General features: G+C 38.8%; 1 protein-coding gene across 1 annotated transcript; it reads right to left on the bottom strand.

The window, feature by feature from the left end:
• Positions 1–5,547: 5,547 nt before the first annotated feature.
• Positions 5,548–8,743, bottom strand: LOC120288274 (xanthohumol 4-O-methyltransferase-like). The gene is made up of 2 exons (XM_039302007.1): positions 7,890–8,743; positions 5,548–6,095 (listed from the first exon to the last, which is right to left on the bottom strand). Exons 1-2 carry the CDS (start codon positions 8,451–8,453, stop codon positions 5,796–5,798), a joined length of 864 nt encoding a protein of 287 aa, XP_039157941.1. The 5' UTR covers positions 8,454–8,743; the 3' UTR covers positions 5,548–5,795.
• Positions 8,744–14,462: the final 5,719 nt, after the last annotated feature.

Here is a 14,462-nt window from a genome sequence, read left to right as displayed (position 1 = left end):
GAGTCGTTGGCTGCTCATCACCAATCGTTGGATGCCGGAGGCTCACCACCAACCACCGGCTGTCCACCACCGACCGTCCATCGCTCACCACTGGCCGTCGGATGTTCGCCAACAGCTGCTGGATGTCCGCCGCCCGCCGCCAGACTCTGGCCACTGGCCACCCGCCGCTAGACTTTGGCCACTGGCCACCCGCCACCGGACTTCGGATGTCGAACTCCAAATGTTGGACGCCGGTTGTTGGTCGCTAGACTTCGGACTTCGGCCTCCCGCCGCCGATCGTTGAACTCCAGCGCCAGATGCCGAATGTTGGACTCCGGTGTTGAATGCCGAATGTCGGACTCGGACTTCGGTCGCCTGCTCCTGATCACCGGACACCGAACGTTGGTCGTCAGACGTTGGACTCTGGCCACCAGATGCCACTCATTGCCGCTCCTAGAAATAGAAATTTTATTATATTATCAAATGAATTTTTATTTTAGAAATAGAAATTTTAAATCATTATCAAATGCGTTTCTTTGCTCGGAAACTTATCTATGGAATATAAATTGAGAAATCAATTTCTAGCCGAAATTGATTTATGTTTCAGAAATTTTGTCATGCGCGCCCTAATTGTTATTTTAATAATTGCATACCTGCATGATCACTTCACGTGTTAATGGATTGGTCTAAAATTAATCCAAACTGCTTGACAAAATTTCTTTCTAAAATGAACAAGATTAGTACTGAAAGGGCACTAATTAGTTAATTAGTGTAATTAAGTCACCGACCCTAGATTAGGAAGTGAGGTACACTCCCATGTTTTCCTTGGTTTCTAACTAACCCTAATAGGCAAGTGGCGACTCTTTATTATGAAATTCTTATGAATATCTCAATGTCGTGCGGGATATGGGCTTGAGAGAGCTCGTGCCTAATCATGGACCATATGCCCGATCTTTAGGCAATACCCCTAAATCTATTCTTTTCCCTGAAGGGTAGGTCGCAATTGGCAACATAAGAAACATAAAGATATGGTGATTCCATATTTGTAGACCCCAATTTCATTTTTCCCAATTAATTTCGATTTATTACCCATGTTTATTATGTGATACTTTCCAAATATGTTACCACAACTGTCTTGATGGAAGACGTCGGCAATGTAAGAAATGGAAAGATCTCATGATTCTATATTTGCAGATCGATCATGCTTCGTGCATCTGTTCAAGGTTTTGGGACTTTTTGTATTTGCAGATTTTTATCAATGGCTGGAGGAATGTTAATCCTTTACATTTCCGCAAATCAATCCCGAATTATGCATGTATTTGTTTGATAATAATAGATCGGGATCACCAAGTTGAGTTTATATTTAGTCTTATATGAACCGGTTGAAATCTTTGAGGCACCGAACGGGAATACCAAACAAGGGAGTGTAAAGCTCTCTGTGTTGGAGACAACACCTAATATGGGAAAGCTAGAAAAGTCCAAATTGGACTTTGGTCTTAACCAACTGGTAAAAGAAAATAAGATTACCGACTCCAAACATTGAAGACAGCTGACACATTTCAACATGCAAGCCGTTGGTCTAGAGATGAGCGCAACTTAACACCTGGAGTAAAAAAGGTGTCCTCCATGAGGGCGCCAACTACGGCGGTTCTCCCTTTCACATTGAAGTCGGCTATTGGACTTCAAGAGGCGGTGAAACTTCACCTATAAATAAGGCTTACAGTGAAGGTTTTAAAAGCAAGTCACTGTATGCTAAGGTGAGTTTCAAGTAAGAGAAAGGCAATGCAGCTTGATAGAAAGAGTAGCTCTGTGTGAGCGAGTTATTCTACCGTGATCGAGGAGGGAAGATACAATAGTTGAGTGTGTGCTTGCATTAACTAGTTTGCTTTGACTTTTTTGAGTGTGGTGAGAGAAGTTATATTGTAATATTTGTGTGAAAGTGAGACAATATTTTGAATGTTATATCGCGAGTGTGTCTTTAGTTGTTTATTGCAATTTTCTCGTGTTGTCATTATAATGCTGCCGCATACCTTACAAGTGGTATTGGAACAAAAGGAACGCAAACCTTACACACTGTGCTACCTGATCTTATATAGGCTTCTTATACATTTGATTTTCCTAAATCAAAACCACACTTGGAAGAAAACGACCTATGTTCTTGAGATAAAACAATATCTGAATAATCCCCAATGGAGAATTCTTGTTCTTCATGTCAAATAATTTCTTCATCTTCGATCTATTAGTAGTAGAGGAAGACCTGATGTCGGAGGAAATATCACATCTCGCATTTAAAAATTAAAGTGGTTCTTCTTTGGATTAATATCGAGAAATTAATTTGTTTCTTTCTTAGAAGTATATGTTGCCTTTTATAATTTTAACTAATTGATATTTAATTAGGATACAAATCATACAAATTAAAGGTATGCGATGCACAATGAAAATAATTTAGTGAGTACTGATAGGCCTCGTTGAATAGGAAAGAGACTTTGCTAGCATAACAGTTTTTGAGTTAATGTAAGAATAACAGCTTGATGTGAGTCATAAGTCTTTAAAAGAGTAGACTCCACAATAATTAATAATGATTTATTATTGCTGTAAAATAGACTGTCATTCTTACAGTAAATTAAAAATTATCACCCAATAATTTCTCATAAGAAAGATAGCGGTAATATACATAAATTTTTGAATAAGAAAGATAGCATAATCATATATTTCACGGACTATAACATAGTTACAATAAAATACAGGATTATTTAGAACTCACTAGCCCTTCAAAGTCCTTAGGCTCTACAGGCATTTCGGTTTCTGTAGTATCCGTCGCACGGTGATTCACTGGAATATTCTTCAAGTGAGTTCTTCTACAGTCGAGGCAAACGCCGAGACGGCGCAATTGATATTGTTGAGGGAAAACTCCTTCCCGCGACACTCTCTTCCCTTCCGTTTCGGTCCTCTCCTTTCCGGTGCTCGTCGCCATCATGGCCATGGGCATATTGAGCACCATGTTCATTTCATCACACGGTCCCGTTCCCTTCTAGCCCCAACACCGCGTCCACGATGATCACCTTCCCCATCTTCATTCGGCAACACTCTTCTGCAATTCCATAGGACCATGACGCAATCTTTGTTGCTCCAACCGTGAAGAACATACCGTGAAATGAATTGCTGAACCTTTTTTTTTTTACTCCGTGACGTGATCATTTATGAATATAGACATCATCCGCTCGTATACTTAACTATTAAATGGGGATCGTGCCTATATTTGTGGCACACCAATTAGAATTCTAATCAGAGGAATATATATATATTATATTATGGCTTTACTAGCATAATAGTTTTTGATTTACTGTGACAGCAACAACATGCAGTGAGTCATAAATTCTCGAAGGGACTAATCCTACATTCCATTATAAACTTTGGCTTGCGAATGCCATGTGTATGCACTCACAGTTGCAAATTGATGTGATCTTTTAATTTTTTTGTGATAATATGAAATACCTAACTTTTTTAGCTTTGCACATATATTGAGTAAGGCTCCTTCCATAAGGTGACCATGCGTGATTCCCAAGATTGATAGATTGGAAGATGTTGTGATTTGGACATAAAATTTGCTGTATTCAAATCAAGTCATTGATCACTTAATCAAAGAAGGGATGTGCTTCATAAGATGTGAGAATTTGGACGCTAGGAAAACATAGAACTCGCTTTCATGTACCCTAAATATATAAGTGCTCACATGTATGCTTAAGAATAAAACCGCGAGGCTCACATAGCTTTCAAGTAGTTTTTCAATATCATCAAACAATCTTCATTGTGCAAGATCCACCCAGAAAAAAAGGAGGAAAAAAATATAGCCGTGAATTAATGATGACTAATTAAATAATGAATTTTCACTGCATTGATTGTAATATATAATTTCTACATTCCAGTTTTGTTTATTTCGTGGAAAATGAATGGTTTGAAAAATATTTTCTTAAAAATGATCGTTTATATCACTTAAAATAATTAGTCAATTGAAGATGTTATCGTTATCGACAATAGTTTATATCTAAACATTTACATAGATGAAAAAGTATTATTTGTTCATTTATTTTTATAAGTGATATAAGCAATCGTTTTTAGGAAAATAATTTCCAAATAATTTATTTTCATGAAACAAACATAGCCTATGACTTGAACAAATATAGCCAAGTGCAACATTCTTCCAACGGAGATGTACATGATAGTGGTAATAGAGATTGAGATGAACTCATCACAAAGGTTTCCCATTTTCACTAGTGTAAACTATATTTTGAATTGACATTATCGACTGAATCACTCTAAGGGTCTAGTCGGTGGAATTGGTGAACCACGCGAGCTGCTTAGATGCGTGGGGCAGAGGGCTTGTAGTACCTCCTTTTCTTGATCCAGCCTTTTCTTCGCTTCGGTAGTGAATCACCTACTACAAAAAAGAAGAAGAAGATAGATTTGCACCTATCAAATCTAAAAAATCTTGTTTTTTTGAACATGAAGAGATAAAGAAGCCATTGCAATTGCCGGAAATACTAGGCCCACTAAAGGCACAAAGAAAGAGGGTAAGTTGTTAAAAATTATCATAGAATGGGTACCTCGATTTAATATTTGTACCTGTTATTGTTAGAAAGAAATCTTACATCTCCCCTCTCGGAGCCCAGGTATCATATACGCCTCCAAAATAAAGAGCCTTGAATACTAGAAGAAAAACACCTATACCTAACAAGATTAAGTGAATACCCAAAATTGTGGTCATTTTATTTCTATCTTTCCATACATAACCAAAGAATGGAAAGCTAAAACAGGACAATAAACCCAAAAATTTTCAATTTCTGTTTGCATTTGTAGCATCCAATCAATTGATACATGGACAATAAACACACAAACTTTTAGCTTTTATTTTCTTGGACTCGTCCTTATTTTGTTGGGTTGTCTGGCCAAAACCTTGTACATTCGCTTCTTGAATTTTATCACAAAATTTGTCGCCAGTGGCTCTCGCTGCACAAGCTTAGATCGACTCTTAGATCTAACCACGCAATTACACTAAAACGCTTGAGCTCATCTATACGTAAGACATGGATCCATTACTGATTAAGATAGACTATGCAGGTCAGGTCAAAGATAGTGCTTGGTAGGTTTAACAGTGTAGACACACTTGTTCTCCAATGCTCAATTGCGCACTGAAACATCTATAGGTTGAGATATTAGATAAATTAATATGCAACGTACATTAAATCATCGCATAAATTAGGACTGACGCACTGGGACTTCTTTAGATTGGCCTTGGATTACATGAGATCCATCTGATGTATAAGATAGGTATAAGATAGATAAGACAGGATACGTCGTAAAACTTAGAAAAGTACACGGACACACTAAAATGCTGATCGTATGAATGTGGTTTAAATGACTCAAAATTCAAATATGTAGATGTACGAAGTTCTTTTAGATCGATTCCGCTGTTGATGAGTTTGGTAACCAATTTAGATGAACTACAACACACGTATCTTTAATGTCAAAGTAAATCTTTTGCCCTCTAAGTACATGAAAAGTGCAAGAGTCGAGAAAACCACAGTTTCAATTTGACTTATTAGCACACGAAAACTCGTTATGTCGGCCATATAATATATACAGTACAGAAAGAGCTAGGAAACATGTGATCCAACACGAAAGTAGCCTTATGTAGATGACCACAAACAACATATCACGGATAGAGCTCGAGTGGGTTTGGTTGTTTATCTCGATCTTTCAGAGATCAATCACACGACTCGTATTTAATTGACATTTATAATTTTTGGGTGACCAAATCACAGTGGATAGGCTTCAATGATGGACAACATGGAAGGGGTTTTGATAATGTTGTAGCGAGGAAACCCTCCTTCCTCCAAGATCTTCTTCCATTCGAGTTCGTCCCTCTCCTTACCCCCCGAGCTGTGTGCAATCATGAGCAGATCGAACACTAGTCCGATCTCATCAAACATGCCATCACCCTCTGGTTTCAGCACAACCTCTGCTATAATCACCTTGCCATTCCTTTCTGGGATTGCTTCTCTGCAATTTTTTAGTATCTTGACGCAATCTTCGTTGCCCCAATCATGCATGATCCACTGTAAAAAGAAAGAGAATTATTGGAGTCGTGAATCATGGTTTATTTATTTATTTTTTTAAACTATCCTCGATGAGTTTGTTCATTGTGTAATTTCTTTGCTGAATCATCATCACTGCCCTAAGGTCTCAGATGTCATCGCACCGCCCGTATCATTGCCCCACTCCCAGCTTGAGACGCGCTCTCTCTCTCTATCCCGGTCTCTCTAATTCTGAGGTGGTGACCTGGTCATGACCTTAGCGACCTCAGATCTAAGATCTCCTTGAGGCAAGGGCGATGGCACTTTGCGGTTGCGACAATGGTTGCCTAAGGTCACGATAAAGGAGATTGAGACGCGGGGAGAGAGAGAGAGAGAGAGAGAGAGAGAGAGGATGTAGATGTGAGTGGTCGAAGAGGAGGGTTGTTGACGATGCGACGGATTGATTGCACATCACTTTAGAAAGAGGATGTAGATAGGGGTGGTCGAAGAGGAGGGTCGGTGACGATGCGACGGGTTGATTGCACATCACTTAGAAAGGGGTCGAAAAGGTCCGGAGTAGCTGGCGGGCATGTGTAACTCAACACATTAAACTCATTCTACTTGGCCAGGCCAGTGCCAATTGAAGAGCCAAATATGCACTTCACAAAATGAAAAGATAAACCGATCAAAAAATAAAATAAAATAAAATGAAAAGATGCACATTGACCGGGGAAGTTATTATGTGGTTCATAAACTTTTTATTACGTGAGTCTCGTTACGATGTCTACGCAATTAATCATCCAAATAGACTTGTCCCCATAGGATACGTGTGAACTCTAAATAAAGTTTCCCTTGATTACGGTATCACTCAAACAGAATTATTACCGGTTGTCAAGAATTTCAATCCTTTTAACGCATCAAAAGGATTCCAACAAGGAAAAGAACACACATCAAAAGGACAAAAATGAAAATTTAATCACGTGGCATAGGAAAAATGCATAACCACAAATTAATTACCATGTGTATTTTGGATTTGTTTGTTTCATAGAAAACATATCATTTTTGCTAATTTTTTTTACAATGTCATTTTACTGGAAAAAGAATTTATTTCCAATATATGGATGAACGTGAAGACTTGGAAAATATTTTCCTTCATTTGATAAGAAAGATCTGATAGGGAAAATTATCAAAAAATCGTATTTTTTAAAAATTATTTTTATTTTTATACTTTTCTTTTCATTTTCCTTTTTGCTTCTTCTTTGGCTAGTTGCCGACCACAATAATGGGCTAGTGACAAGTCACAGGCGAGCTCAAGTCTTGCTGGCCTGAGGTTGCGAGCTCACCCAATTTGGTGAAGCTCGAGCCTTGCCGCTAGAAGTCACGAGTTTGCCCAATCTAGTGACGCTCAAGCCTTGCCGCTAAAGGCCGCAAGCTTGCCTGATTTGAGGTGGCCCAAGCTCGTTGGCTATCTTCGTGGCTGGAGACTAGCCGAGGAAGACACAAAAATCTTAAGCTTGACTTTCAACTGTAATATTGTGTGAGATTTTGTGGGATTACTCTGTTCTATTTATCCTAAATGCTGGGAACCAAGAGGTTACCATACTTAAGCATAGAGTTTCATGTTCAAATACTGATATTTAGTTATATTTTGAAAAGCACTTTCTAGTTTTTTTTTTTTAAGAAGAAATTATTTTTCTGAGTTTAACTTTTGGTAGGAAAACATTAGCCATTGACTAATTTTCCTAAGCCAACCCAATACCAGAAAATAGGGAAAATGTTTCCCCAAAAATGTTTTCCGCAAAACAGATTGACAATTTCTTTGACAATAAAACTCACCTTCATGAAAACTGCATCAGCATGTGGTATGGTCTCAAACATGTCTCCTCCAACATGAGTGACTCCAGCGTGCGCCGGCGCCGTCGCAACGACGTGAGGCAGATCGAAATTAATCCCCTGAATGTGTGGATACGACTTAATGATCTCGGCCACTGCCCCCGGTCCCCCGCCGACATCAACCAAAGATCCAATGCTCTCAAAACCATGCTTATACCCTTCCACAATAGCCTTGACCAAGATCTTGCTCGTACACGCCATCCCATCGTTGAACAAGTGGTTGAACTCGGGATTCTCTGATGCGAAGTCCCAAATCTTGCGGCCGTGAGCTATCTCAAATGCGACCCCACCGGTCCTGACGCAGTCGCCGAGGCAATGCCACGGGGACATCAGCCACTGGTGGTCTTCCATCAGCACCATCGGTGCGAGGCTGTTCTCAGACCCGGGTCCCTGAAGGAGCCATCTAGATGATTGGTTGAGGCTGTAGAGCATCTCGTGACTCTCCTGGCTGCCGTCGGGTTGGCGACGATGCGCGGAGAAGATGTTCTTGCGGACAAGGAGTCTCATGATGCGTGCGAGGTATGTGGTTCCGGGGGATGGGGAGGGAATGCGGGAGGCTATCTAGACTAGGGTGACAGGCCCGCCACCATAAGAGTGGATGATGTCAGGTATTCGGAGCTCGACCGCACATTTCAGCGCCATCGAGTCGACGAATGCGAACATGTGCTTCCATATGTGCGCTTGGCCTCTCAGGGTTGCTTCAGTATCATCGAGCGATTCCATTCTCTCTCTCTCTCTCTCTCTCTCTCTCTTTCTCTCTCTTTCTCTCTCACAGCTTGCTTCTGTCTTGGGGGGGCGGCGCGCGGGGTATGAAGAACATAAGAGGAGACAAGAGACAAGAGGCCTCGAATTATACGGGGCCAAAGACAGAAGGATTCTGCAGATGGTGAGCTGGTGGTTGGTTGACCTAGACGGAAGGGAGAGAATTCTAGAAGTGCCTTCTCTCCATTCAGTCATGATTTCTCTTTCATCTTGAGCCTACTATGCGTAAATATTTAATTTAATATTAAATTAATATTTTCCCAGTTTTAACTTCCCTAAATTTTTTATACCAAATCCGGTTTTGAACTAGTCAACGATGATTTTGTGTATATCTCACAGAGAAATAGATACGGTGCTTGCTAATCAATTTGGGCCATCGGATTAGAGGTACGGATTAGTAAATCGACCTCGACTCGTTGACTGATGTGGAAACACTTTGTTAACAGGTCGAGGCCATTCACTTCACGTGAAGTTGGAGTTCAGTCCGAGTAATTCAAGAGTTTAGATGAAATCAGATTCTGCAAGTGATATTACTTGACTCAAATTGTTCACAAAAGCTAGTTATCTCAATGTTGTCAATACTTGAATAAAGTGAAATCCAATTACGTGGTTAAATCTATATAAGTATTAAGGAAATTTGTCATATTAACTCTAAATTTATTATACGGATGTTAATTTAGTTTTAAATTTTTAAATTTTGTCAATTTAGTTCTAAATATCTGCTCGAAATTTCAATCAAGTCTTTTTGACTAATTTTTGCCGGAAACCGCTTACAGTGTGACACTACTTTGGTCGTCCTTCGTGAAGCACCTCAATCTAAGATATTTCTAATGAAAATTAATTGGAAGGATTATGTTAAAGTTTCATGCAAAAGCTTAGGATCAAATTGGCCAAAATTGACAATTTCATAATTGAATCGGCGTTCATACGAATAGGCTTATTACTAAGTGGACAATTCATGGTCTCTTTCAAATGTATTAAGTATCATTTTCCTCGTTAATAGTTTGAAGGGAGCAAGACGCGTGGTTGCCAAAACAATTTCCTTCCTTCTATTTTTGTATGTACTTATATCTTTCAAGCGCGAGATCAAAGGTCACATCTGATGAGCAGTAGAAATAACCTCGCTCGGTAAGCAGTCCCAATTGATGCCGACAAGGCACCCCCCCTTTAGACTTTCGACTCTCCCCTCAAATTGAAAAAGATCTGCCTCTGATCCGTTGCGTAAGACCTCGTCTGAACGCCCAACCTTATATTTACTAATGACGCGGCATGATTTGACTAAATGTATGAACAAGTTAAGTATCTTTTGTTGCATTGGGGGGCTCTCCAATTCCACGGGCACAAAAGTGAAGACACAAAAATCGGCGGACTAAACATTTCAGTTGTTAGTTACTGGCGCTTGTGTGTGAAGATTGCTAACTGCAAATGTATTGAACAACTTCATTGTGCAAGAAGTTGCTAATCATGAATAAATGTTGCAATCTATCAAAGATTAACAACTGGTTAACGATGGTGATTAACATTTGTTACGATGCATGGGGGTTAGGAACTTAATGGCTCTCAACGTTCGCAAGTAGCCGAGGAGCTGATGCCCGGCTGACATAGGAACTGACATGGCGTGGACCTTGTGCTAATGTGGTGCTAGTGTCGAACCGCTCATTGGGTGACCTGTGTCACCGACGATTGATGCAAAGTAGGCAGGGTGATGGCGCGTGAAATCGGGTTGGGTTTGTCGGTCGAATTCTGGATATATGGATTTTTGTGCTTTGATATAATATTAGACAAGCTGTTTTTCCTAAAGAAGGAAGTTATTGCGGATAGGGACAATAATGTTAAAATAACATATGCCTTAACACTTCCCCTTGCGTGTAAGGAGATCCTTTTAAGTGCAATATAGATTGTAAAACACATCATTAGAGGAATAACCGGCACGCCTAATAGGAATAACTTATCGGAGAACGTTGATAGTAATTGTTGGGATTTGAACCCTTGATCTGTGCTCTGAAACTTTAATATCATAGATAGATTATACTACAGGAATTCTATGTTTCATTGGAATGATGAAGACAAAGCACATCGCATTCTGTCCCTTTTTTTCGTGTTGCAAGTTCCACAGCTGCAATGAGTTGGAAAGCATGCTCATTTTGCGTGGACATGGACGCCCATATACTAACGCGACTCTGTGTGGTGTGCCAAGTCAGTGCATCCATCCATTTAATTGGTAGAAAGAACAACTGGAAAAATAAATACATAATTCAGGGAGTCAAATAGGAAAGAAAAATGCAAAGATTTGTCAAACAAATGGATAAATTCATGAATTACCAACGGCCCCCTCCCTTGTTTTTAATGATAGAGATAAGTGGATATTGTAGGATATTCTTCACCTCCCTTGAATTCGAAGTATTTTCAGGTGTCATGTTTTTGTTAATGTATAATAATATTGTCAGCACTATTCGAGACCCGACTCCACGAGAACGAATTGGCGGGTAATTAAGGCTATGCTGGGGGTGTGCACGTCTCCACCAAGAAGATCCCTTTCTTGTTTCCCCTTTTATTAGTTATATCTAGGGGAGCATCGGTCTAGGGTGTCCAAAGTCAACTTTGGTTTGATCCTGGCCGGCCCAACCTAACTAGTCTTGGTTCTGTCCCTAGGAATATTATGTTGGTCCTCAATTCTAAGACTCCTGGACCATGTATTGTAAAAATTGATCCTCTGTCTTGAAACTTTAGGGTTGGTTCAAGTTGGACCTATGCCATATATGTTATATATTTTTTACTACTTTAAATCTCAATGCCTTCGTCTCTGTTTTTTCTTATGTGGTTCTGCTGCGTAATTTACAAAGTAGAAATCTAGCTTTGATTTGACCAAAAAATAAATGGAAACCATCTTCTCTGACCTCACTCTACTTGCTCACCTCAGCCTTGCTCACCTCTAGCCACTCCTTACTCGCCTCACGAACACAACTTAGCTAGTGAAATCACTTATCTCTCTTAGCCCGCTTTACAAACATAGCTCAACAATTGCAAATGGAGATTTTTTTTTTGTTATCTTATCTTATATTTATGTTTGATATGTATCGGGGTTCATAGTTTGGTTTCTTAATATCGCATTATTGATTGATGTGGAAATTGAAAGAGTATGTTTGTCATTTTAAGGAATACAAAAAGTGAAACAAAAGAATAATTGATCAGTCCTGGATTGATCTTGGAACTGGTCCTCGGTCTTAGTCTCAATAAGATCAGTCCATGGTTCCAAAAATTGGGGATCAACACTGTGCCGGTTAATTATTGAGTTAAGTACTGGACCGGCCCAACCGGGATCATACTCACCCCTGGTTCTATCCATAATTGACTTTTCAGTCTTCATTTTCATGATGTTTGGACAAATATATTCATTTGTGCGATACTTTTAGAATTGTAAGATAAAGAACTGTGACAAGACTGCGCGGCATTATGTATGTCGTTTCGTTGTTCAGATGAGTTTACCAAGATCATGACTTTAAAGAGTTTCTTAAGGTATGATCAAGGTCATTTTATATGCTTTGACAATATATTAATGTATATATTTATTTGCAGTGGGCTACCTTGTCGCAATATGTTTTATTTTCAATTTTTGGCCAAAAATTAAATGTGTTGATCGGAATTCATAGTATTTGCATTGATTTTGACCCGTGCCAATGGAGCACTCTTAACAAAATTTTTTTTGTTCATTAGATATTAAATTTACTTTATTAGTAATAAATGTGGTGGGGAGCGTCTACCTCTCTAAAGACCTCCTTTTGGGGTTAATATAAGGGTTTCGTGCATATTATGGAATGTTGGATTCAAGACATAATTATTCCGTACCACCTACGTCATGAACATTCAAGATTGGCGAGCCTATTATTGTAATAGTGAGGAAATAGGCTCGCCAATCTTTTCATATAAGACATGCTATAGTTAGGTAAGGCAACACGAACCCTTTATAAGTTTCCTTATGACATGAATTGAATTTGTGATCATGTGAAAAATAGATAACCTCTTTATCCCGCTGTAAGTGCAAACCTGGAATTTGCAGGTTTTGTATAGATATAAAGCCTGGTGGCCAACTTGTAAATCGATATAGATTAAAGGAGTTTAGACCAGAAAAGATGACTCCATGAAACACATTTCTAACAATTCCTTCCTCAAATAATAAGAAAAAAGAAAAGAAAAGAAAAGAAAAGACTGGAATAGCCAAACTGTGTCAATAATCAAAGGTCAATGAATGAAATGAAAATTATGCAATTGACACTGCTTAAAAATTATGGTAATGACTAAGGGATGAATTTTATCAGCTATAATGGAATTGGCCCTTCGCAAAATGGGCTATGATATAATCTCTAAGATTAGTCAACAAATATGTTCGATATCTCTCATCATTTTTGCCATTGTCACTTGGTTCATTAAAGGTTAGATAGTTTATTCGGATTTTTCTGGTCACCTGTCCCTTCATTCCATATTTTTCCGATTGTTAGAAGGTTGACTAGTTCAATCGCATTGGTAAATACCAATATAGTAGAATTTTTTGTTCACTCATTTTTCTCATTTGCATATTCAAACTTGAATGATAACAAATCTAATATAAGATCCAATACATAACTTATTAGGCCCCTGGATACACACACAAAGACCTCGCCCTTTCAATTTCGTTCCCTAACCATTTTGCCAGTCACCAGGGTTTAAATCATCATGTCGGACAAATAAAATAAAAGTTAGAAGGTAGACAATCCAATACGAAAGTAGGTCTTTATAAATGAGCACAGACAACACAAATTAGTAACTTAAGATATATTGACAGAAGAAAGTAGATTTGGTCTCTGATCGAGAGTTCAAATGAATTTAATCGTTTTAACTATCTAAATCTTTTGTTGATTAAGCATATTTGCTTGCACTTATTTGACACATAATCTTAGAACGATCAAATCACCGTGGATACACTTTGATGATGGATCATAAGGAAGTGATTTTGAGGATGTTGTAGCGAGGAATAGCTCCCTCTTGACCTTCTTCCATTCGGATTCGTCCCTCTCGTTGCCCTTGGCATTTGCAATCATGACCAGATTGAATCGCCCTCTGGATTCAGCAATCTTTGCTATGATTATATTGCCGCTTTTTTCTAAGATCGATTTTTCAAAATCTTGATGCAATCTTCGTTGATCCAATCATGCAAGATCCATTAAAAAAAAAAAAATCATGCAAGATCCACTGCAGAGGAAAAGAAAAGGACAGCAAGAATTATCGGAGTCGTGAATCATGTGTGTTTTTGACATAATTGGCTACATAACGACAAGAATATATACGCATGGTGATGTCACCCCACAGTCCAAGAACTGCTTTTGTGGTTTAAAATCGTCGGATTCAAATATTGAGGGGCCAATGTCAATTTAAGTTTTTTTTTTCTTAGTGTTAGAAGTTGTCATTGTACTGTGAGTGGCTATCTTGCAAAGGAGAACTTTCCCGTTATCCCAACGTATGTTAGTCTAGTTACGTCCATTGCCATTATATCCACACGGTTTTACCCAAAAAGAATTGAAGAAGAGAGCAATGTTTTAGATCAATCAGTGAACGAAAATATTTACCAAGTAACCCATTTTTTTTTTCAAAAAAGAAAAAAAGAAAATGAAAAAGAAATCTCCTCTCTCTCTCTCTCCCCCTTGCTCCACGTAGAAATGGTCATCACAGCCCTAACGCCCTTAAGATATGACCATGGCCATGTAATCACCCTTCTCCCTC

Source organism: Eucalyptus grandis, chromosome 9 (genome assembly GCF_016545825.1).
Source record: "Eucalyptus grandis isolate ANBG69807.140 chromosome 9, ASM1654582v1, whole genome shotgun sequence".
In the NCBI taxonomy this organism is placed as follows: Eukaryota; Viridiplantae; Streptophyta; class Magnoliopsida; order Myrtales; family Myrtaceae; genus Eucalyptus; species Eucalyptus grandis.
Note: the sequence above shows the minus strand (reverse complement) of the source record. Positions and strands in the feature narration are given on the sequence as shown.

What these genes read in the sequence shown, in the direction of transcription:
- LOC120288274 (XM_039302007.1), bottom strand. Translation starts at nt 8,453, where the DNA reads ATGAGACTCCTTGTCCGCAAGAACATCTTCTCCGCGCATCGTCGCCAA. An exon ending in CTGATGCAGTTTTCATGAAG is followed by an intron (nt 6,096 to 7,889) that starts GTGAGTTTTATT and finishes TTCTTTTTACAG; the next exon opens with TGGATCATGCATGATTGGGG.